We start from the raw sequence: 25,033 nt of genomic DNA, 5'->3' as shown, positions 1-25,033 counted from the left end.
ATAGTGGCTGTACCATGTGTCTGAGGGTCTGCGTTCTCTGGAATTTCTGTGGCTGCAGATAGTGGCTGTACCATGTGACTGAGGGTCTGCATTCCTGGAATTTCTGTGGTCGCACATGGTGGCTGTACCATACAACTGGGGTCTACATTCCCTGGAATTTCCTTGGCCACAGGCGGTGGCTGCACCATGCATCAGGTCTTCTGTCTCAGGAGTTGGTGCCATTGTCTCTGTTATTCCCTCGCCTGACACACAGAGGCAGTTCCTGACTTTATCACTCCCAGGAAACACACAGGCATCTGTTTTGGATCCTTGTTTTATTTCCCCATCACCTTTCTCATCAAAGGGAAATTCACATCCCTCTAAAGCTGAAAATGGTGTGGGGCCCCCTGGTGGTCTTTCCAAGGCATTATCAGCAGGTAAATTAGATCATGTGGGCCAGTGTACCTGAAATGAAAACAGAAAGGTAAGTCGTGTCACTAAGCTTTGGTGGGAGATTCAGGGTCTTTGTTAGTGGCAGAATCATCCAAAGTAAGTTGTTTGTTCACTGCAGATCTAGATGGTTGGCTGTGTCAGGATTAACCTTAGCCAGTGTCGACAGAGTGTCGCTTAATCCTCACAGAAGCGTGTCAAGTACATTGAAGAATAGCTGCCAAGTTTGCTATTGTCGGGAGAGAGGCAGGTACGTCTCTCGCTTAGCCCAGTGCTGCAGGAGGCCAGGCTCACGTCAGGCTGTGCGTGTGAGTGGGTTGGATTTTTAGCACTCTGGGACGGTAAAGCACAAACATCTATTTTTAACTTGTGGGTGACCTTCTTCTGTGCTGCTTGAGTCTCTGTGGGCCTTTCTCTGTTTCCTTCCTGAGGAGTCTGTGCCAGGGTCCCAAGCGTTCTCTGGGCTGCACATCCGCGCCTGCCCAGTGAGGAGCCTCCTCCTGGTGGCTGTGGGACTGGGCTGGGCCCACACTGTCAGCATCGTCTGGGGTAAGCAAGCCCGTCCTTCCACACCTCAGTGTCCCCAGCTGTTGAACAGGGCTAATCAACTGACCGTCAGGATTAATGGGGATCAGATGCGCTCATCTCATAGCCCTGCTTGGTAAATAGCCACTTCCACTCTGTCCTCCAATGTGCTACTCTAGACTTTTTCTTTACCTCCATTTAGCCAGGTGATTCGAGGTGACAGTGACAGTGACTATCAAGAGGGATGTACAGAGGAAACCAGTGGAAGAGAGCTCGAGGAGCAGACATGGGCGCAGGGAGCACAGTGCGGGGAGCACGGCTGCAGGGAGCATAGGCATGGGGAGCACAGATAGGTGTAGGGAGCATGGGCGTGGAGAGGACGGGTGCGGGGAGCACGGGCGTGTGAAGCATGGGTGCGGGGAGCACGGGTGCTGGGAGCACAGGGCATGGAGAGCATGTGTGTACTTGCTCTGCTCTGACAGAGGCTGCCGAGCATGTACTCTGTGCTCAGATGGGTCAGAGCCTCAGTGCCTCTTTTAAAAAAAAAAAAAAAAAAAAAAAATCTTTTTTTAAAGATAGGACTTCTGTCTTCCTGGTGGCCCCTTTTAGTCGATACTCTTTTAAGCCTGGTTTTCCAGAGAAAAGCTAGGAAGGATGGCCTATATAGGTTCCAGTCTGGGCATATCTGGAAGAATGGGTCTTTTTTAGGTTTGAGTCTGGCGTACCTGGGGACATCTTTGAACCTCCACTCAGAGTCCCAGAACCACGTGTAGAGGCTCCCCAAATGTCTGCTGGGACTTTCCCCTCTGCTCGCGGATGATGAAGAGCAGAACCTCACCCTGCCACGACCTCTGGGGTCCTCCTTCCTGGAGGGCAGTGCCTTGGTGACCAGCGTGTGTAGGAGTCTGAGCTGGCACCTTCGGGCTATGCTGTGCAGCGGGGGCTCATGCCATGGGGCATTCTTGTGTTCTGCACCGGGACTGGTGACGTTGGGCATCCTCGTGCAGTGTGGACCACATGAGGTGCACATGAGCCAGACAGCTCCCGGAATTCGGAGCCTGGCTCTGTCTCAGGCCACCCACCTGTCTGTGGCATTTTTGAGGGATTGTGGGGACCCTATGAGTCTGTGTCCCCACCCTCACTGGCTGGACACCTGTGCCAGGCTGGAGTTTTATGTTTCACCATCCCCTGTTCCGAGTTGTGTGAATATTTATTTTCATTACCTACTCTCATGAGCTTTCCCTTTTTTAAAAAAAAAAATCGGAGACAGACTTTGAAGTCCTCTGGCCCTACCGTTCGTGGACCTAATGGTATTGCAGAAATTATGACCTCAATTATGTATAATAACTGGGGCTACTTTAAAAGTCATGTAAAGGAACAAGGTGGAGTAGTCATTTCAAGCTGTACATCATGCTGGATTCTTAAGTGAACATTATCAGGCTTTCAACACGTTTTCTCTTTTTATTTACTTTGGAGAATATAACGGATGCTCAGAAGCTGTTGGGATTTAGTAAGAGGAAGTTATCCTTAAGAAGCTATTTAAGCAAGGGGACAGTTGGAGTAAACGTAAATTATGAACACACACCTATTCCAAACCAGAGAAATAAAAGCATCAACTGTACTGGGGTTGAAACTTGGGTGCTAGTGTGTCTTTCCTGCCCACAGTGACTGTGGCAGTGCTGTGGGCAGGAAATTCTGGAAAGAAGACTCGGTGCCAGTGGTAATTTTTGTGACGATTCATTTGCTTTCAGCTCAAGTGACTATAGTCTTACTTGCAAATGGCTGGGTCTCCACCAATGGACCACAACACTGACATAGGACACATGAGAAATGACCCTTGGGTTTTTAACAATTATTATTTTTAATGGACACATTATAGTACATATCCATGGGATACAGTATGATATTTCAATACATGTTTTTCGTGTGTAATTAGCAACTCAGGGTAATTAGCATGTCCATCATCTCAAACATTTGTCATTTCTTAATGCTGGGAATATTTAAAATCCTCTCTTCTAGCTGCTTGAAAATATACAATAAATTGTAAACTATAGTCACCCTACAAGGCTATAGCACACTAACCCTTATTTTTACTATCTAGATGTAATTTTGTATCCATTAGATAACCTCTCCCTTTCTGCCTTCCCGCCGCCCTTTCCTGTCTCTAGAAGCCACTGTTCTACCTTCCGAGGGTAGAATATCGTTTTCCTCATAGAGATCTTTAACCTTCTTGGTTAGATTTCTTCTGAGGTATTTTTATTTTTATTTTATATTTTTGTAGTTAAATGGGATTGCTTTCTTGATTTCTTTTTTCACTGGCTCATTGTTGGTCTATAGAAATGCTACTGATTTTTATATGTTGATTTTGTATTCTGTAACTTTACTGAATTTGTTTATCAGTTCAAAGAGATTTTTGCTGGAGTCTTTTTTTTTTTTTTTTTTTTTAATATATAAGAGCACATTGTCTGAAAACAGACAATTAGAGTGCCTCCTTTCTACTTTGGGTGCCCTTGATTTCTTTCTCTTGCCTGACTGCTCTTGACTAGGACGTTCAGTGCTGTGTTGAATAGGCGTGGCACAAGTGGGCGTCCTTGTCTTGTTACAGATCTCAGAGAAAAAGCTCTTAGTGTTTCCCCATTCCCCATTATGTTAGCTGTGGGTTTGTCACATATGGCCTTTATTGTGTTGAGGTATTTTTCCTTCAGTGCCTCTTTTGTTGAGACTTTCTATCATGAAGCAGCGTTGAATTTTATCAAATGCTTTTTCTGTATCTATCGAAATGATATTATGGTTTTTGTCCTTAATTCTGTTGATGTGATGTAGCATGATTATTGATTTGTGTTTGTTCAGCAATCCTTGCATCCTGGGATAAATCCCACTTGATCATGGTGTATAATCTTTTTGATTTGCTGTTGGATTCAGTTTGTTAGTATTTTGTTGAGGATTTTTGCATCTGTGTTCATCAGGGATATTGACCTATAGTTTTCTCTTTTTATTGTGTCCTTGTCTTATTTTGGTATCAGGGTAATGCTGGTCTTGAAGAATGAACTTGGCAGGATTCCCTCCTCTTCAATACTTTTGGAATAGTTTGAGAAGAATTGAAACAAAAATGTGTAGAATTCAGCTGCGAAGTCACCTAGTTCTGGGCTTTTCTTTGTTGGGAGACTTTTTATTATTACTTAGTCATACATGTTACTCATTATTGGTCTGTTTTAGGATTTCCGTTTCTTCTTGGTTCCATCTTGGTAGGTTGTACGTGTCCGGGAATTTATCCATTTCTTCTAGGTTTTCCAATCTGTTGACATATAGTTGTTCAAAATAGTCTGTAATGATCCCTTGTATTTCTGTGGTATCAACTGTCATTCTCCTTTTCTGTTTCTAATTTTATTTCTTTCGGATTTCTTTTTGTTTGCTTAGTGTAGCTAATGGTTTGTCTATTTTATTTATCTTTTCAAAAAACCAACATTTTTTTCTTCATTTTTATATTTGTTAGTTTCAAGTTTATTTAGTTCCTCTTTGATCTTTGTTATGTCTTTTCTTCTACCACTTTTGGATTTGATTTGTTCTTGCTCTTCTAGCTCATTGCAGTTCGTTGTTAGGTTGTTTATTTTAAATCTGTTTTTTAAATGTAGGAGTTTATTGTTATAAACTTTCCTCTTAATACTGCTTTTGCTGTATACCATAAACTTTGATATGTTGTGTTTCTGTTTTCATTTATTTCCAGAAATTTTTAAATTTCCTTCTTCATTTCTTCATTGACCCATTGGCTATTCAAGGGCATATTGTTTAATTTCTATGTATTCATACAGTTTTGAAAGTTCTCCTCGTTGTTGATTTTTTTTAAAATTAAACTTTGTGTTCTAGGGTACATGTTCACAATGTGCGGGTTTATTACATATGTATTCGCGTGCCAAGTTGGTATGCTGCACGCATTAACTCATCATTTACATTAGGTATATCTCCTAATGTTATCCCTCCCCCCTCCCTCCTCCCCCCTCCCCACAACAGGCCCCAGTGTGTGATGTTTCCTTTCCTGTGTCCAAGTGATCTCACTGTTCATTTCCCACCTATGAGTGAGAACATGCGGTGTTTAGTTTTCTGTCCTTGCGATAGTTTGCTGAGAATGATGGTTTCCAGCTGCATCCATGTCCCTACAAAGGACATGAACTCATCCTTTTTTATGGCTGCATAGTATACCATGGTGTATATGTGCCACATTTTCTTAATCCAGTCTGTCATTGATGGACATTTGGGTTAGTTCCAAGTCTTTGCTGTTGTGAATAGTGCCGCAATAAACATACGTGTGCATGTGTCTTTATAGCAGCATGATTTATAATCCTTTGGGTATATACCCAGTATTGGGATGGCTGGGTCAAATGGTATTTCTAGTACTAGATCCTTGAGGAATGACCACACTGTCTTCCACAATGGTTGAACTAGTTTACCGTCCCACCAACAGTGTAAAAGTGTTCCTATTTCTCCACATCCTCTCCAGCACCTGTTGTTTCCTGACTTTTTAATGATCACCATTCTAACTGGTGTGAGATGGTATCTCATTGTGGTTTTGATTTGCATTTCTCTGATGGCGAGTGATTATTGTAGCAGGACTAGCCTCAGACAAAACATGATGGGAGGCTACATGTATCAGCTAACAGAACAAAACGTTTTACACTGCTTTCTCAAACAATGTCTGGAATTTACAGATAACACTAGTAGTTTTGGTCAGGGGTTAATATTATTATTATTATTTTAACCACCAGGGCCAGGTGGTGGTGCCAAGGTCCTCTAGCTATTTATCTTCCTTCTGTTTCTTTCTAACTTTTTGTTTTCTCCCCCTTCTCCTGTCTTATAAACTAGGGAAAAGGGGAGACGGGGAAAAGCTGGGAAAGACAACAGGAGAAGTGGTGGTCTCATTCTATATTATGAGCATTTTTTCATGTCTCTATTGGCTGCATAAATGTCTTCTTTTGAGAAGTGTCTGTTCCTTGTTGTTGATTTATAGCTTTATTCTGTTAGAGTCTGAGAATATCCTAGATGTTATTTCAATTTTAGAAAAAATGTATTGAGAATTCTTTTGTAGCCTAACATGTGGTGGATTCTAGAGAATATTCCATGTGCTGAGAAGAATGTGCATTTTGTATCTGTTGGATGAAATGTTCTGTAAATGTCTGTTAGGTCCATTTGGTCTACACTGGACTTTAAATTTGATGTTTTGTTGTTATTTTTTGTCTAGATGACCTCCAGTACTGACAGTGGGATTTTGAAGCTCCTACTATTGTTGTGTTGGTGTCTCCCTGTCTCTCTCTATACATATATATGTATATATAAATTTATTTGAGACAGAGTTTTGCTCTTGTTGCCTAGGCTGGAGGGCAGAGGTGCAATCTCAACTCATTGCAACCTCCACCTCCTGAGTTCAAGTGATTCTCCTGCCTCAGCCTCCCAAGTAGCTGGGATTACAGGCATGTGCCACCATGCTGGGCTAATTTTTTGTATTAGTAGAGACAGGGTTTCACCATATTGGCCAGGCTGGTCTTAAACTCCTGACCTCAGGTGATCCACCTGCCTCCACATCCCTCCCAAAATGCTGGGATTATGGGCGTGAGGCACCGCGCCCGACCTCTCTCTCCATTTAGATCTACTAATATTTGCTTTATATATCTGAGTGCTTTGTTGTTGGGTGCACATATACTCGTAATTGTTATATCCTTTTGCTATTTTGATCTCTTTATTATATAATTACCTTTTTTTCTCCTTTTTACAGTTTTTGACTTAAATTGTGATTGATCTGAAATAAATATGGCTACTCTTGCTTACCTTTGATTTCCATTAATGTGGAATGTGTTTTTCCATCCCTTCACATTTAGTCTATGTGTGTCTTTGCAGCTGAACTGTGTTTTTTGTAGGCAGCATATAGTCGGTTTTTCTTGTTTTAAATTCATTCAGGCCGTCTCTATCTTTTAATTGGGAATCTTGGGATTATTTTGCTATTGATATCACAGTCCAGACATTAAGATTTTCTCACTTAAGTCGCTTGTACACAAATTAATATGAAGAGGAAGTAGAGTTTTTCTTTTGTCCTTTTGAAGAGAGTGATGGATTATTATTTTGACTTCATGCAAGTGAGGGACTCACCATGCCTGTTGGGATTTTAGAATTTCTTTCCTGTTATTAGGAACAGCAATGATCTGTAATGGGTTCCTGGAATCATCCAGTGATGGTCTGAATATCTTAAAAGTTTCCTTTCATGTCTCATTTTCTATTTCTCCCCTAGTAGCCATGCACCCGGGGCAGGACATGGCCTTACATTTCCTTGGTTTCTTGATGATTTCTTAGGTTTAGTGTTTGACACAGTTAGGATTCTGGATAAAATCAGCCCTTCTGGGAAGTGTGTAAGTCAAACAAGGACTTTCTGGTGGCGTTATACAGGTTTCCCATGCCCCGTGAGTACAGGAATAGCCCCCTGGGGAAGGAGAATGGGCACATGATGGCAGGGAGCCATTCTTGGATGGTCCCATCGTTCTGCAGGAATTGTCATGCAGGAAGAAGAAGCACATGGCGACTGAGCTGGTAGTGATTCTGCTGATACTTTTGATCGTTATGATTTGCTCCTGAAAGGTGATGTGGGATGAACTGCAATATTTAGAATGCTGACATTCCTTGAAACAAAGATATAGAAAAAGGCTTATAATTGCATGATGCCTTGTAGTTTTCAGCTGCTCTCATGTGGATCCTTTTTCGTCCTTCTGAAATGCTTTCCCAGGAGAGAGCGTTGTTCTTCGTGTATAGATGAGGAGCCTGGGTTTCAAATGGTTAGGAATTCAGTGCACGCATTGGAATCTTTAGTTTCCTGGAACATTTTCTATTCAAGTATAGACCACATGGCCTCTAAAGGCTGGCTCATTCTTAACACCGCGAATGGGGATCCAGCCTCACCTCTGGGGTGGGTGGCAGGAACTCCACAGCCATCCTGGGTGCTCTGGGGTGGGGTGGCTGAGCTGTGGCAGCCCCTCCCAGCTGAGCAGCAAGGCTGGGGAAAGCTCATTCCATTCCCCTTGGTTCTAACCAGGTAGAGGCTTACACTGCACATTTCCTTAGCTGGGAACCTTTAGAACTTTACATTTAAATCTAGTCTGTGATCCAGGGGGTAGACACATGGGTATTCACTGTACGATTCCTACATTTTTTGTATATTTAAAAAAATTTTTTATGTGTCGTGGATGACAAAAGAAATGAGACCCCTTTGAGTTAGCTTTTCTGTACAGCATCTTCTAGAATCAGGAGGCTGGACAGGGTTTAGTTTCATCAGAAATCTGAATCTTTCTGGTCAAGAGACGGCACTATTAAGTTCTTGGTTGTGTGGTTTCTGGGAAAGAAATATTCTAAATGAGTTCCAGGAATCACCTCTGTGGGATTTCTACAGGAAAAGTGACCACTCTTGAAGCTTCGCTGTCACTAACAAGAATAATGGTGACGGTTTCTAAGCTGTCTCCAGCCAATCTTTAGTTCTTTTATGCAGAGTGCTTTTATTCCAAGTGAAGTGCCCTTCTGTTTAATAGTGACCTCCAGTTATTACAGGGATTGCAGCTGCATTTGATGGACGTGAACCTGCTCATCTCTGGCTCCCCAGCTTCGCCTCTGGGGTGCGTGGCAGGCGCTCCACAGCCATCCTGAGTGCTCTGGGGTGGGAAGTCTCTAGGGGGAGTGGACAGTGCATGGCCGGGACGTTCCTGTCCGACGTTCCACACTGGTGTATAGGCGTCTCTGCCCTGTTTCCTCCGTCCGTGCGTCTGTGGCGTTTCCTCTGTTCGTGCATCTGTGGACTGTTTTCTCCGTGAGTGCCTCTGTGGCACGTTTTCTCCGTCCATGCGTCTGTGGCGTTTCTTCCATCCGTGCGTCAGTGGCGTTTCTTTCGTCCCTGCGTCTGTGGCACTTTTCCTCCCTCCGTGCGTCTGTGGCACTTTTCTTCCCTCCATGCGTCTGTGGTGTTTCCTCCGTCCGTGCGTCTGTGGTGTTTTCTCCGTCTGTGGATCTGTGGCGTTTCCTCTGTGAGTCTGTGGCCTGTTTTCTCCATCCACGCTGAAGGCCGTCACTTCTCTCTAGTCACCACTTACTGATCGCTCCCTGTGTGCTGAGCCTGTGTCAGGCGTGTGGCGTGTGTCACCTGTGTGGCAGGGGTTTGCGTGACACACAGGGACACACGCTTGGGGAGCTGCAGTGATGGGGTCATAGCCACGCAGCTCAGCCCTCGGTCTGAGGGTCTTGGTGCCCACCCAGCTCTTCCCGAAGCAGCCTCGGGGCAGATCCCAGCTCTGCTTTCTCTCCTCGAGGTACCTCATGAGGTAAACTAAGCAAATCGAAAGTAGGAAACAGTTGTGAAATGAGGCCTGGGTTCAAGTGTGTGTGTTCATTTCTCTTTACATGTTTACTTCACGTACCCCCAATGATATACTTTCCAGCTGGTATAACAATTAATTACCAGCCATTACTGGTACAAAATTCCAGGAAGGATATTTGAGGAGGGCATAGTCTCAAAAACATGCTTGATTTTCACAGTTGTGATTTGCATGATAAAGCTCTCAGGACTGTGACTTTCTTTTGTTATCTTATTTTTATTTTTAGACCCTTGGGAGGAAGTTATTTAGTGATTACTTATAATTGTGAAAATAATGTAATGATTACAGAATCTCATTAGAATAAATACTATATTTTCTGTTCCTTATGTCAATGAAATCATCTTAATCCAGGCCGATGTTGGCAGGAATTGTCACGTTTAAAATGGGTAAGATATTTATGTGATGTGACGACCTCCCGTATCGTCTCTGGAACATATCAGAACTTTCATCTCAATTCTCACTTGTTGACACCCTACCTTGTTTTGTAATTATTCTTGTTTGCATCAGAATTTTGAATCCACGTACCTGAGATGATACTTACGTATGCATGTACGCATGCATGTGTGTGCATGTGTGTATGCGTGTGTATGTGCGTGTCCACGTGTCCATGTGCACGTGTATATGCATGTATGTGTGTGCATGTGTACGTGTGTATATGAGTGTACGTGTATGTGCATATGCGTGTGTATGCATGTATGTGTATATGTGTGCATGCATGTGTGCTCATGCACACATGTGTATGTGTGTATGTGTATGCACATATGTACACGCGTGTGTACATGTATAGGTACGTGTATGCATGTGTATGCATCTGTGTGCACACAGATATACCTTTTCCTTTCATACAGGCTGTTTTGAGTATTGCTGTTAGGCAGTGACAACTTTCTGTTTCCTCAGTCAGAAAATGGGTAGCTCATCATTAATAAAGATGAGCATTCAACATCAAGAATAACTAAATACAAATGAAATTATCATATTAAATAAATAAATTCCAAAACAAAGGCAATGTTCTGTACTATGTGTTCACATTGAACTTTCTTATAAAAATCGGTGTGAATGTTTCCCACTTATTGGAAATCACATGACTAGTTTAAGCCAAAACGTGGAATATTAATTAATTCTGTTTTCAGATCACTTTTGCATATTTATGATTGATCTGTTCTGCTGTTCTGGAAGCTCTGAAAACCACTCTGTCTTACTCTAGCTGGTGCCACGGTTGTGAGAATTCAGGGAAACAAGGTGTTTGCCAGTTTAAGTATTTTAGATCTCAAACTGCCTCTTTTCTGCATCATAAACCAGTCTTAAAGACAGACATAGTGTGACTTGTAGTGGATTATGTCAGTTTTATTTTCTGTGGCTGAATCATCACTCTACATTGTGAATTAATGTTATTTTTCAGATCGTCTTTATAACACAGGGAGGTTCTCCAGTGTTGAGTGCAGGTTCAGTGAAAGTACTAACACTGTTACTACGGACTTAAACAGACTTGTTTTCTGGGGTGATAACCTTGGAGTCAGGCATTCAGTGTCCGCCCATCTCTTGGTTCCGAGTTCTCGGTCCCCTCCCGCTCTCCTCTCCCTGTACCCTTACTACTGTCTTACCTTCTTTTTGACTCCTAGGCCCTCGGAAGATGGTGTGTTGGGGGCAGGTGCCTGCTGTGAATCTTTGATAACTTTGGGAGAGAACTTTTTCTTTGGAGCAAGACCCCTCTCAATAAACTTTCAGTAGCCTGAGTATCATCTGTTGTGTGAACTATTTGTGGAAAATGTTCAGCATTTTTCCTTGGATTTTGACTGATCTTTCTCCACCTGCCAGTTTCTTCTCAGTTTGCCATGTCTGTACCCTCACCAACCCGTTCCAGCCTGGTTACGTGTAAAGTATTTGAAGCAGAGCTCTGCAGATGAGAGAGTGTGTGTCACCCCCCGAGTTCCCTTCCTGGCCTCTGAGTGTCGGTTGTGTTTTGTTCCGAGGGACGACTCTGAGGCTCCTGGCCCCTGTTTTGGAGCACCCCACAGCAAAGTGGGTGTAAAATGAAAAATGGGTTTATGCTGTATTATTATAATTCATAGAGTAGATGATAAAAATGCTTGAATCTGAACAGCAACTGAAAATGAGGACATGGTACCAGTTTGGATGTTGGACGACTTTCTTGAAAAAAGTTTTCATCAAATTTAGAAACTGTGAGTGTGCTGTTTTCTATTTCATACTTAGAATCTGTATAGTGTGTGTTGTATGAATGTGTTGTATGAGTGTGTTGTGTTGTATGTGAGTTGCATGGGTTGTATGTGTGTTGTATGTGCATATTGTGTTGAGTTGCACTTATTGTACGTTTGAGTGTTGTGTGTTGTATGAGTGTGTTGTGCGTGTATTTGTGAGTTGCATGCTTTGTATGTTGTATGAGTGTTGTGTGTTGTATGTGTGTATGTGTATGTCGTATATGAGTTGCATGTATTGTGTGTGATGTATGAGTGTTGTGTGTTGTATGAGTGTGTTGTACATGTGTTTATGGGTTGCATGTGTTGTGTGTTGTATGAGTGTTGTGTGTTGTGAGTGAATTGTACATGTATTTGTGTTGAGTTGCGTGTGTTGTGTGCATGTTGTATGTGTTATATGTTGTATGAGTGTGTTGTACGTGCATGCTGTGTTATGCGTGAGTTGCATGTGTTGTATGTGTTGTATGAGTGTATTGTATGTGTATGTTGTGTTATGAGTTGCATGTATTGTGTGTACGTTGTATGAGTGTTGTGTTGCATGAGTGTGTTGTACGTGAATGTTGTGTTGAGTTGCGTGTGTTGTGTGTGTTGTACGTGCATGTTGTGTTGAACGTGAGTTGCATGTGTTGTACGTGAGCTGTATGAGTGTGTTGTGTGTGTATGTTGTGAGTTGCATGTATTGTATGTATGTTGTATGAGTGTTGTGTGTGCATGTTGTGTTGTGAGTTACGTGTGTTGTGTGTTGTATGAGTGTTGTGTGTTGTATGAGTGTGTTGCATGTGCGTGTTGTATGTGAGTTGTGTGTTGTGTGTGCTGTATGAGTGCATTGTACGTGCGTGTTGTGTTGTATGTAAGTTACGTGTGCTGTATGTGTGTATGAGTGTGTTGTACGCACATGTTGTGTTGTGAGTTGCATGTATTGGTTATGTGTCGTATGAGTGTGTTATAAATGCACATTGTGTTGTGAGTCACATGTATTGGGTATGTGTTGTATAGGTTGTGTGTGTTTGTGTGCAGTGTGTGTTGTCAGTGTTGTATAAGCCCATTGTACATGCGTGTTGTGTTGTGTTGCATGTGAGTTGCATGTTGTCAGTGTGTGCCATGTGAGAGGCGTGGCATCCACATGACTGCTCCTCAGTGAGTCCTGCCTTGCAGCCCCTTCAAGCTTGTATCTTCCCGAGCAGCCTAGAAGCAGCAGCCTGTTTGCCTCTGCCCCTCCCCAGGGGGCCTCAGCCAGATCCTGTGCTCAGCCCCCGGCTGGGCAGTCTGCCTCTCTTGTCTCTCTCTCTTCTCTCTCATCGTCCTCCTGCGCCTCCTCCTTCTGGGGACCTGCATCCTTCCTCTGTGCTTCCTGGCAAGCCACACCTGGGACGTTGGAGTTCAGGCTGTCCTCCAAACCGTTTGCTCCTCTCTGAAGAGCGCCCCCCCTGACTGGCCGTGAGCAGCTGGAGTGGATTGCAGGGAAGGGAGGTGGGTGTTCCTGTAGAGACGCCAGGGTCTTACCTGGGGAGAAGGGAGCCTGCACTGGGCAGGCCGCCCTCCTGAGGAAGGGGATGGGGTGGGAGGAGGCTCTCGTGGACAAGGGGCCCACCTCCTGCCCTCCTTCCCTCTATCCCAGTCTGTTGTGAGGGAGGGCGGGACCCTAGGTGATTTCTATGCAGATCTTCAATTATCCACGCTGTGAAACAAATACTTCTGTTTTTAAGATCAGAGGAAATCTCCTTTGTTTCTCTGCCTTTTATTTTATTTTATTTTATTTTATTTTATTTTATTTTATTTGAGAAGGAGTTGCCCAGGCTAGAGTGCGGTGGCGTGATCTCGGCTCACTGCAACCTCCACCTCCCAGGTTTAAGCAATTCTCCTGCTTCAGCCTCCTAAGTAGCTGGGATTACAGGTGCCCGCCACCACATCCGGGTAATTTTTGCATTTTTAGTAGAGATGGGGTTTCACCATGTTGACCAGGCTGGTCTCAAACTCGTGACCTCAAGTGATCCACCCGCCTTGGCCTTCCAAGGGGTTGGGATTACAGGCGTGAGCCACCGTGCCCGGTCTGTCTGCCTCTTAGTTAGAACCTGTGTATTTTATGTTTTACATTTCACTTTTCTGGGTCAGAACAGTAGTGTTTCTTTTTCGTAGTGTTGCTATGAATGTCCTTTACGGTTAGGAGACTGGGTTGGCTGCCCACTGGAGAGTGGTATCACTGGGTCACGGTCACCATCTGCCGCAGCAGCGTCCAGAGTGTTTAGAGTCTTTCCTGGACGTAGACACCCTTTTGTCTGACATTCAGATAAAACCAATCACCGCATTCAGATAAAGAGGTCAGAGCTGGGAACCGTTAGTTCACATCCACCTCTCCCGAGAGTGTTCACGCCTCTTCCACGCGGGGCTAGGCTGCTGCTGAGCATGGTTCTGCTGGCTGTGGCTGTGGCCTCTTTCCTCAACCACAGCCATCGCAGGCCTGCCACAGTTTTTATTCTTCTAGAAGAGAATAGGCAACACAAGAGAAGCAAGGTATGTTAGATATGAAACCGTTAAAAATTATTTCCTCAAACATTGTATATATTTTTTGCCCATACCTAATTTGATAGCAATTTTAAAAAGATTAAAATGAAAAAAAAAATTCCCCTATATTAAGTCTTTGAAAGGCATCCAACTTAGTTTTCATACAATTATTCTCTCTTTGGAGTCATACTTTGTTGGTTTCAGTAATGTGTAACAAATGCACCAGCATAAACAGATTTAGGAGCAAACAACTGCTTCGTAATTATAGTTCAGCTCGCGGGGCCCAGCTGTGGGGGTGCAGCCTGCGCCTGCCTGTGCGCCAATAGGGCTGGTCACCTTGAGCATCTGGGAGTGTCTGGGTAAGTGAGGTCTGGGCAAGGCAGCGTCCACACACCTGCGTAGTTCTCACTTTGTCCACGTTATCCGGCAATGCCACAAAATTATCAAGTAAGTGTTCTCCAAGCGCATATTCAGTTAGTGTTTGGAAAGTGCATAGGTACCTCATACAGCACCTTTAAGAGGAACTAGGAGCCCAGGAATGAGAGCGGGTGTGAGGCCTGTACTCTCTTTGCACAGATAAAATATGCATGTGCATATCTGAGGCCAGAAAGTTAGATTGGGGCCAGAATGTGGAAGTCCTTACCTGTGGGATACTAGGGAACCACTGAGGGTTTCGGAGAGAATCGTGTCTCTGATGTGCGGCATGCCGTGGAGCCGGGGGGTGACAGGGCAGGCTCATGCAGGGCACTCGCCGTGGCCGGAGGAGGAGAGAAGGCAGCCAGTGAGCTGAGCAATTCGGTGCCTCGGTCAGGAGGGGAAGAGGGAGTACAGGAAGGCGGATGAAGCTGCGAGTCTGCACCCCGAGGTCGCCGTTGCGCTTTGCCGGAAATCAGGAGAAGCAAGTGTGGACCTGACTCAGAGATACTTAGAGACACCACTGCAAGCTGCAAGTTTGGAAATACAGGAGGAGGCTTGGGGAAAATCTGGAGCAGGGAGCATTTGGGAGCCTCTTAGGTAGAAGTGCAGGTCAAGTAGCCAGAGTGTGAGGCGTGCATGTCTGGAGAGAGGAGGCCAAAGGAAAGCCCACATTTGGAAATGGAGGAAGGGTTGGAAGACCCAGAGAAGGCCCTGCTTAGAATCCAGAGAAGAGCTGGATGGCGCAGTTCACTAAAGCCCAGAGCCGAGAGTTTCCAGGAGAAAGTCCCAAGTGTTGCTGAAAACCAGGGGGCAGGACTCCAGTTGGAGCCTGTGGGGAGCCTGGCGGCCCTGATCCCTGAGAGCAGCCAGAGCCTGGGTGTCATGGTGGAAGTGGGTGGGAAGTGCAGGAAGCAGGTGGAGATGGTCCTTCAAGGCCTGGTGCTTCACACAGGTAGCCAGCTGTGGACCGAGACACAACTGGAGAGGGGCCTGAACCCAGAGCATCTCCAGGTGGAGGAGGGAGCCAGGAAGGGCAAAGGTATCCGGAAGAAAGGGGGCAGGCATGGAGCCAGGTCCCCAGGGAGGCTGCAGTCTTCTTTCTCTGTTCATGGACTGGTTGTTGGTTATTTTGAGTTCTCAAAGTCGTCCACTCGGTGCGGTCCAGAGAAAGTTCCCAGGGGTCTCAAGCCGGAGCAGGCCTTGTGCTTTTCCGAACACTGTGCGTGTTGACTCAGGGTTACCGTCAATGGCTAATTCTAGCGTGTCTTTTGTTGAAGTCTGCAGAGGAGCCTCAACCAGCACCGGCTTTTGAAGAACTTAGAAAACTTGTGTTCTTCTGATTCTGGGATTTTTGCCTGAAATGCCTCGTATATTTTTGGCTAGGTGTTGTTAGCACTTGTGTTACAGCATTTGGAGCTCTGTATTTTTGTGATGTGCTAGCTGTGAGGATGTTTAAAATTAGATTCCTAGAAATCAGGTTATAGGAGCTCTCGGCCATGCTTCATGGGTTATGTTTTGACCCCTCATAGTGGACCCCGTTGCAGTGGCTATTCTTAGTATTTGTGGAACACCTGACTGGTGATGCTAGGAGAATGTGATTTGTTTTCTTTGTAAGTCTAAAGTCTAACGACCTTGTAGAGTCTTTATACCTATCTCTTATAAATCAGCTTTAATATACTTGAAAATGTCCTCATTGTGCCCTTGAAAAGCAGGCTCACATTTTAAAAGTCATCCTTTTAAAATCCTTTTCTGCAGCCTGTGCCCTTTGTCTGTTTTGTTACCTTCACTGCAACATCATGAAACAGGGACAAGGGCTAGAATCTATTTCATACACAGAGCTTGAAACAGGGACAAGGACTAGAATCTCTGTTTCATACACAGAGCTGAACTGTGCTGAGCGACCTGCTATGCTGACGTCTGTTTCTGTCATGAGAGGGAACCCAGGCCTCTTGACTTTTCCTTTTGTACATTTTCAAAAAGAATATTTTTTCCTCTCTTGGGTCCATTCCATTGTGGGATTCTCTCCTAAGGCTGTTTCTTTGCGTTCCATTTTGACAAGTATGATTTATTTCTGAGATGATGAAAGGGCAGTGAAAAGGCCTGGGAAAGAGAAAGCAGGAAGAGAAGGAATCGTCTCATGATTTTAGTCAGAAGGAAATCACTCAGACAGAAACGCTATTCCAAGTGGGTCAGATCCCAGGAAGTGGGATTGAATAAGTGACATGATATCGCACAACTGTTTTACATTCTTGCTGTTGCCAGGGGTAACGAAAAGAACGAGTATATTCATTCCGAGGTCAAATATATATCTTTGCTGACTCTGACTATAATTAGCAGAATTCGTTCAGTTCAAGTTTGAGAATACCTTTACAGAAGAGGGTCTTCGTGCCCGTGTGCCTATTTCTATTTATATGTTCACACGTATTGGAGTATAAATGTGTGTGTGCTGTGTGTGAGACCTCATTATTTGAAACAAGAAATGTGCAGTAGAGCTTATTAATTACGGGAAGGTACATTTGGGGGATAAACCACTTTGTTTAGAATTGAATAATGGGGTCTTTGAGGGATGTATATATGTATGTGTGTTTGCATTTATGTGTATGAAAGTGTGTATTGCATGTATATGTGTTGTGCATGTATGTGTGCCTTTGTGTGTAATGTACATGTGCATGCATGTGTATATGTGTGCATGTGTATTTGTGTTGCATGTATGTGTGTGCATGTGTTACGTGTTTAGGCACGACTGCACATATGTGCAAGTAGGCATGCATGGATGCTCATGTGTATATAGTTATACATGTATATTTGTGCATGTTATGTCTACACACTTACGTATGTATGTGTGTCAGAATGTGTATGTATATGCATGTGTGTTTGAGTGTTGTGTGTATGCTTGTGCGTGTGTGTTTGAGTGTTGTATGTTTGTGTGCGTGTGTTTGAGTGTTGTGTGTATGTGTACGCGTCTGTTATGTGGTGGTATTATGTGATTATGTGAACGTGTGTGCATGTGTGAATGTATGTATTGCATATAGGTGTGCGTGTCCATGTGTGTGTGTGTGTGTGTGTGATATGTGTCTGTGCATGCATGCATGTGCACATTTGATTTGTGAATCCTCTCTGGGAGGGGCATGTTCCTGGAGACAGTGCATGGGATCCTCCGCTGTCCTCTCAGGGAGAGAGACATTGTGAAAGTTCGAGCCATTAGGTAAACATGCCTGATGTTCTATAAAATATATATTTAAATATACCACTGGGGTTAAATATATGTTAAATGGGTGCAAAGCTGTTATATTGCATTAAAAGTCATGTTAGTACTTCCTGGTTAAAGGCTTTGTGAAAGATTTCCTGTACATGGGACATAATACACCACGCAGAATTACAGCAGGTCAATGGTATTTGCCAGGAGGTCTGGCTTATGATTGGTATTTCTAGTTGCAGACATGCAGGTTGAGCTTTGCTGGACTTAGAGGAGGGTCATTGACTCTGCCCACTGAATGATACCAGCGTCTCTGCTGCTTCCTTTTTCTGCCGGCTTCATCCAGAGCTGGGACAGCTGCTCTCAGACGCATTGTACTTTTTTCTACATAAAAATCTGCAGCATTTGTTAGCAGTCCAGTAGCAGACCGAGTGGCAGGTCCAGGGGCAGGTCCAGCGTCAGGTCCAGCATCAGGTCCAGCGGCAGGTCCAGCATCAGGTCCAGGAACAGGTTCAGCGGCAGGTCCAGCGACAGGTCCAGGGGCAGGTCCAGCAGCAGGTCCAGTGTCAGGTCCAGCGGCAGGTCCAGCCAACTTTCCACATGGCCCATGTGAAAATGTACCCTCTCCCTTCCATTTTTTAAAGCAGTATCATTAGTAGAGCCTACTGCCATTTCTCCTTGAGCTCCTCACAGTGGATGGTAAGCATTTGCTTTATTAAAGCAAAGTTCCGTGCTCTTTGTGCTAAGTCCCCTCTGCCTTTCTGTGAGAGGCTAGAATTGGGATCGACCCTCAGCTGTGCCAGAGCCTTGGTACATGTCTCAGTTCTGGAATCTACTCTGTGCTTGTTGCCTTCCATCCACCGACAGCCGTCTGTCTTCCTGTCACTCCTTCAACACGGAGTCCAGCAGAGTGCACACAGGTGAGCCTGTGTGAATGCTGGTTTTGTAGGATCTTATCGGGACCTTAGTCATCTTTTCACTAGGAAACCAGACACTGCAAAGGACTTAAAGAAAAGCCCAAAGAAGCCGTATCAGTAGAATCATAGAGACAGAATTCTACAACCATAGGAAGTGGCATTGATTATCATGAAATGTGCATTTATGTGAGGCATAGTAAAACATCACATTTCTTACTGGGTAAGAGCTTGGAAAAGATTATGAAAGTATAACTGACTCTACTCTTGTATCGTAGAACATGGTAAAATGATGCAAGGTGTTGTATAGAATGGAACAAACAGAATATAATTATATAGAGTAGCGCAGAATAGAACAAATAGCATAATGTTATATAGGGTAGCATAGAACAGAAGAAACAGTGTAACATTATGTAGTATAGTATACAATAGGAAAAATCGTATTACATGGTCTAGAATAGAACAAGTGGGATAGTATTGTAGAGTATACTGTTGAACTAATGACGTAGTATTGCATAGCATAATACAATCTAGATTAGAACACACAGCATAGTATTAATATTACGTAGTGTGGTGTGGAATAGTAGAGTCGCATGGCACAGAACAGAGAGGATAGTGTTCTGTAGCACTGATGCAGGAGTTTTGCTCTTTAGCTCAGCTGGGTCCAGGTTCTTGTCTAATGACCAGGAAGAAACAGGCACGGGGACATCGAAGAGTGAGTGCAGTGGAACTCGTTAAGCTAAAAGTTAAGCTCTCAGCGAAAAGAGGGGTCCTGAGAGCAGATTGCTGGTCGCCCCCTTCCCAGTTGACTACAAGGGCTTTTATATAGAAGCTGATGGGGCTGGTCTCGCTGTCTAAGGAGCAAATATCTGGTGGTTCCACCCCATTCCCTCGTGTGCATGGGGACCTTTAGTCTGCTGTGAGCATGTTTAGGAGGGCCCCCCCGTGCAAGTCCCCCTATCTGCACAAAACATGGGCTGGAGGCTCTCTGGGACCCTTCCCTTACTGTCTGCCTAAAGCAAGCTGGCTAACTCCTTTCTGTATAGAAGAAAATAGAATAGAATAGAACAGATAGTACAGCGTTTTATAGTATGGAGTGAAGCTGTAGTATTCTATCATAGAGAATGGAATAGTATAGAATAGAACAAACAGATCGTACTAGTGTAGTATAGAATAGTAGCCTCATGCAGCACGGAGCAGTGTTGTTCTCCCTATGTACAGAGTGTAACCACCAGGAGAGCGTTCTTCAGTGGGGCGTCACTGGCCCTTCATATTTCTTTGGTTCTGCGGAAATGAGGAGAGGAAGTTAATAGAGGGGGAGGAGGTTGGCTTTCTTACTTTTAAGGCGCTCATTACTTCTTGGGGATCATTTGATGGTCCCCTTTGGTAGTATTCTGTGAAGCAGTCTCTGTACTCTGTGTAGGGTGAAATGTGGAGCAGTCTGTGGACTCTGTGTAGGGTGAAATGTGGAGCAGTCTGTGGACTCTGTGTAGGGTGAAACATGAAGCAGTTGAGAAAGGATGAAGTCAGAAGTAGCTCAGCAGAGATGCACCAACTCTTACCTGGGAGACTGTGGAGCAGTCTGTGGACTCTGTGTAGGGTGAAATGAGGTGTTTTGTGTGAATTGTTGTCTCATGCCTGGCACATGGCAGAGCCTCCGTGGATCTTGCCGTCGTGAACCCTCTGATAACTTCTCTACAGTGCCCTCCACACTATAAATACCACACATTGTGGGAAGTCCGGGCCTTTTCAAAGGCTGGGTTTCATTTTAACAAAATTGTTATGCCCTGCTTATTTGGAATGGCCAGATCATCCTGCACTTCTGACTTCACCTGTCCAGCTGGGTACACCTCCCTGCGTGCTGCCAAGGTTTACGGCGGAATTCCCTGACGCCACTACCCTCACTGCCTGCACCTGAATCTGCTGTGGGGTCATTTCCTTATTGGACTTGTCTGGGGACCTCCTGAGGGGTGGATGGGTGAGGACTGGGTTATCTGGGGAAGGTGTTCATGGCATTCCTGTTTTCAGTTTGTGTCTCTGTTGGAAGAGATGCTTTTAGCACATCCGTTAATCCAGACGTGATTAGCAAGGAGTGTCTCTCCCAGGTAAGAGTTGGTGCATCTCTGCTGAGCTACTTCTGACTTCATCCTTTTTAAAGTCTGTTACAAAGAGAACTTTGGTTTCTCAAGGTTTAAGAATTGATGTCAAAGAGCAATTTAGTGTTCTTTTTGAGTCACCAGCCTTGCTGTGGATGATTCATGAGTCCTTGGTGGTTAGGGCCACAGCACAATCGGTGGGCCGTCTGTTCCCCACCCTGGTGGATACTTTCTCACCCAAAGAAATGTATTCTGTTAACATGTCTCAGTTAGAATATTTTAGTAGGAGACAGAGTTATGGCTCTTGTTTTAATTTGTAATAGATGATTACTGTAGCAGGGTCAAGGTTGAGACTTGCAGTGTAGCTCATGGAAAACATTGATTAGAAACACCCAAAATATATCACCAGCTTTGTTGCTGCAGCTCCAAGGGACTAGGAATGCATATATATTTTTTCTTTTGTTATTATTTATTATTTTTATTTTTGAGACAGAGTCTTGCTCTGTCACCCAGGCTGGATTGCAGCGGCATAATCTCAGCTCACTGTAACCTCTGCTTCCAGGGTTCAAGAGAATCTTGTGTCTCAGCCTCCCAAGTAGCTGGGATTACATGTGCCTGCCACCATGCCCAGCTAATTTTTGTATTTTTAGTAGAGACAGGGGTCTCACCGTGTTGGCCAGGCTGGTCTTGAACTCCTGACCTCAAGGGATCTGCCAACCTTGGCCTCCCAAAGTGCTTACATTACACACATGAGCCACTGTGCCTGGCCGCCATGATCATTTTAAATGTGGCACTGAATATCTGCCTTTTTTTTTTTTTTTTAAGAAGTGCAAATGTTACCTCTCACACCTCTATTCTGTTGCTGGCCTGGGCTGGCCAGCAGGGTTCCCAGGCTCGAGGCCATGTCTGAAGTGTTGTTGGACAGTGTGGATCTGTGACCCCTTGGTCTTTGGGGACGTGGGGCACCCCGAGACACCCACAGTCTTGCGAGGGCTTACGGCTCTGTGTGTGGCTGCTGTGAGGCAACCTTCGGTGGGGAGGAAGGAGAGCAGAACCCATCTGTCCTGGTGCGGAAAATGCCCAAGAAACCAAAGAAATGGTACAAAAAAAATCATCTGCCCTGGTGCCATTTCTGTAAAAAAAAAAAAAAAAAAAAAAAAAAAAATTCACTCTGAATGTGGTTCTGTGCTTGAGGAGGATAGAAAATACCTGGAAAGGCACAGAAAGTGTTCTTATGGGGTCAGCGCCGGGAAGTGGGATGGGAGGCTTGGGAGTGTGTGCAAAGGAGGAAGTGGCATATTTTATTCTAGTTTATTTGGTAGAGCAAGTGATGAAAGTGAAGCTTGAGTGATCAGAGTAGCTCGGCCTGGCCATGGGTAGATCCCAGCGTGTCCCGCCTCCCGCCTGCAGCTGCAGCTCTGTTTCTCCGTCACAAATGAGACAGGTGGCCTGAGGTTGTGGGCCGAGGAGGGGCAGCTCGGTGTTCCCAGCACCTGACTGTTCAGGCTGCTCTTGGGCCAGCCTGAGGGAAGGGGCGGAGGAGAGCTGGGAGGGTGCACAGTGCGTCCTCCTCCCCCGCCCTGGGACTGAGGTAAGCCCAGGCTGCTGTCAGGATGGAGGAAGATGCCCTCAGGACGGAGGAAGAGGCCGATGGAGTTTGGTCAGCGGCCAGTGTTGTCTTTCCCACAGGGGATACGCAGTGCCCCAACTAGCAGGAAAAAACTCTGCTTTAGTTTTTAAATTTTGCTCATTCTCTTTATCGTGCTGGTCATGGTAAGATTTGGATATTGTTGGTAGGAATCAGTGTCAATTGCGTACAGTTGACTATTGTCCAACACAAGCTTGAGCTTTGCGGGTCAACTTAGAGGTGGATTTTTTCAACCAAACTCAGGGAGAAAATACAGTGTTCTGCCACATGAAACGCATGTCGGAGGGCTGATTCTTTGTACACGCAGAAAATACAGTGTTCCTGCCATGTGAAACGCGTGTCGGAGGGCCGACTCTTTGTACACGCAGGTTCGGCAGGTCCACCTGTGGGGCTTGAATGTGCCTGGATTTGGTGTCCATGGGGTCCTGGAACCGACTCCCTGAGTCCAGCGAGGCTGGCCCCGGGATCGACTCCTTGAGGACAGCGAGGCTGGCCCCAGGACCGGCTCCCTGAGGACAGCGAGGCTGTTTCTAGTAGCAGGTGGTTTATTTTGTGTTTTCCCCCTGGCTCCACACCCCGTTCTCAAAGACACGGCTGTCACAGGGGGACCAGCTGGGGCAGGGGAAGAGTGGAGGGCACCTGGTAGAAGTGGCCGTGGACTCTCTTAGGAACGATAACCGTGACACCTACCGTAGACGAAGATGTTGTTGGTCTGCACTCTTCTCGTGTTGGTCTGGGGCATACAGTGGCCGTGGGCTGGTGTGGTCCACAGCCCCGGTCTGGGGCATGCAGTGGCTTTGGGCTGGTGTGGTCCACAGCCCCGGGCTCCGTGGTCCCTGACCCTGAAATCCCATCCGGTCCTGTGTCACCTTGGGCCAGCTGTCTCCTGAGGGGAAGGGAACAGGGAACAGCCCTCCCCGCATGGCCTCCCCAGCACCACCCACCCCCAGGACCTCCAGTGTTGACCCTGCTGGGGGCTCCTCTCTCCTGGGGGGACCTTGTCCCAACAAGAGGACTCCATGGGCTGCAGGAGGTGTCGAGCTATTTTCTCTCCTGGAACTGGGTTGCTGGCAGCTCCCAGATGCAGGAGGAAAGGCTCAGAAGTGCCTTCATAATAAGGAGTTGTTGACGTGAACTTTGGACAGCAAACACTGCTTACATTTCCTTTTCCATTTTGATGCGTTAATGGTGTGCGGCAACACCGTGACACACGGGGATGCAGGTGATGGGTGACCCCCCCGCAAGGGGGCCATGCACCTGTTTGATAAGAAGGCATGCTTCTCTTACTGCAAATAAAAGCTGTTAATGGTTTTCTGCCAGAAAGACCCTGTCCTTTATGTAGGATACATAGCGGATCATTTGGCAAGGGATTGGGGATTTGGGGTTAAACTAAAAACAAATTAATTTCATTTTGTAGCACTCTGAACCCATTTGAGTTAATTATTCATTGAGAATTTGAATAGCACACACTGTTCTGACTTCCAATTTCCCCCTAATGAACGGCATTTGCTGTAACATGACAAAACCCTTAGTCTTAGAATTACTGGGTAATGTGGAAAAAGTCAAAGTTGGTTCTCTGTTGTTTTGCTTTAAGGAAATTATATTACTTTGCAGCCACTTAGTTTTCTCCTTTCCAGTAAGAAAAATTGCTTTCTTACTACCTGAAAATTCGTGAAGGTCAAGGGGACACAGGCTGCAGTGCATTAAAAGCCACCATCAAATGTGGACGTGGACCGAGTTTTCCCCTGTTCTCTCCCACCATCAAATGTGGATGTGGACTCAGTTTCCCCCTGGTCTCGCCCATCATCAAATGTGGACTTTGACCCAGTTTCCCCGTGTTCTCGCCCATCATCAAACGTGGACGTGGACCCAGTTTCCCCCGTTCTTTCCCACCATCAAATGTGGACGTGGACCCAGCTTCCCCCTGTTCTTGCTAACCATCAAATGTGGACTTGGACACACTTTCCCTCTGTTCTTGCCCACCATCAAATGTGGACACGGATTCAGTTTCCCTCTGTTCTTGCCCACCATCAAATATAGATGTGGACCTAGTTACCTTCTGTTCTCACCCACCATCAAATGTGGGTATGGACCCAATTTCCTTCTGTTCTTGCCCACCATCAAATGTGGGCATGGACTCAGTTTCCCTCGGTTCGTGCCTACCTTGCCACCATGGCTCATTTCACAATCACTCAGGAAAGGAAGAAACATTATTTTTAATAGGCATGAAGGCAGTTGTTTTTAACCTAAGGAACAGGACATAATTCCAGCAATGGGAATGACCAGCCGAGTGGGTCTGTGTGAGGTTTGGAAGAAAAAAAGGATTTTAACTTCCCCTCTCTGTGTGTGCCCACCTCCCCCAGTTGAGAGTCACAGATTTAATTACTTTAATTTTGAGCTTAAAATAATTTGACAACCTAACAAAAACTACTACAGTCCTATAAAATTCTGCTGTGTGTTTGGTTTTTCAGTTGCTTTTCTGAATATGGTAAATGAATGCATTATGAGTTGTTATTTTAGTAATTGCTGTAAAAATTAATGTATGTTATAACCAAGTGTTATAAAGTTAATTTAGCACCAAAGGAAAGCTAAAGCTGCATTGATTTCCCAGTGTAGTTGTGCATAACAACGGCTCCATGAGGCAGGGGCTGTGACCCTGCAGTCTGGTGGGAGCAGGTGCCACCTGGCTGGTGCGTT

General features: G+C 45.1%; 1 protein-coding gene and 1 pseudogene across 9 annotated transcripts in view; one reads left to right on the top strand and one right to left on the bottom strand.

The window, feature by feature from the left end:
- LOC135965229 (disco-interacting protein 2 homolog C-like) overlaps positions 1–25,033 on the top strand; it is a 279,948-nt gene that overhangs the window by 11,487 nt on the left and 243,428 nt on the right. Inside the window, exons 1-2 of one of the 9 annotated variants that reach the window (XM_074003284.1) lie at positions 839–978; positions 9,702–9,736. The exons of 7 other annotated variants lie outside the window; for them this stretch is intronic. In XM_074003284.1, the coding sequence (XP_073859385.1) occupies positions 9,706–9,736 (31 nt within the window). In that variant the 5' untranslated portion in view covers positions 839–978; positions 9,702–9,705. Of the gene's footprint in view, positions 1–838; positions 979–9,701; positions 9,737–25,033 lie in introns of those variants that run through there. One more of the 9 variants, XR_012418484.1, reaches the window with a different exon arrangement.
- LOC135965231 (uncharacterized) lies at positions 13,744–23,357 on the bottom strand (annotated as a pseudogene).

Source organism: Macaca fascicularis, chromosome 10 (assembly GCF_037993035.2).
Source record: "Macaca fascicularis isolate 582-1 chromosome 10, T2T-MFA8v1.1".
In the NCBI taxonomy this organism is placed as follows: domain Eukaryota; kingdom Metazoa; phylum Chordata; class Mammalia; order Primates; family Cercopithecidae; genus Macaca; species Macaca fascicularis.
The sequence above is the reverse complement of the archived record's forward strand: the minus strand, read 5'-3'. Positions and strand labels throughout refer to the sequence as shown.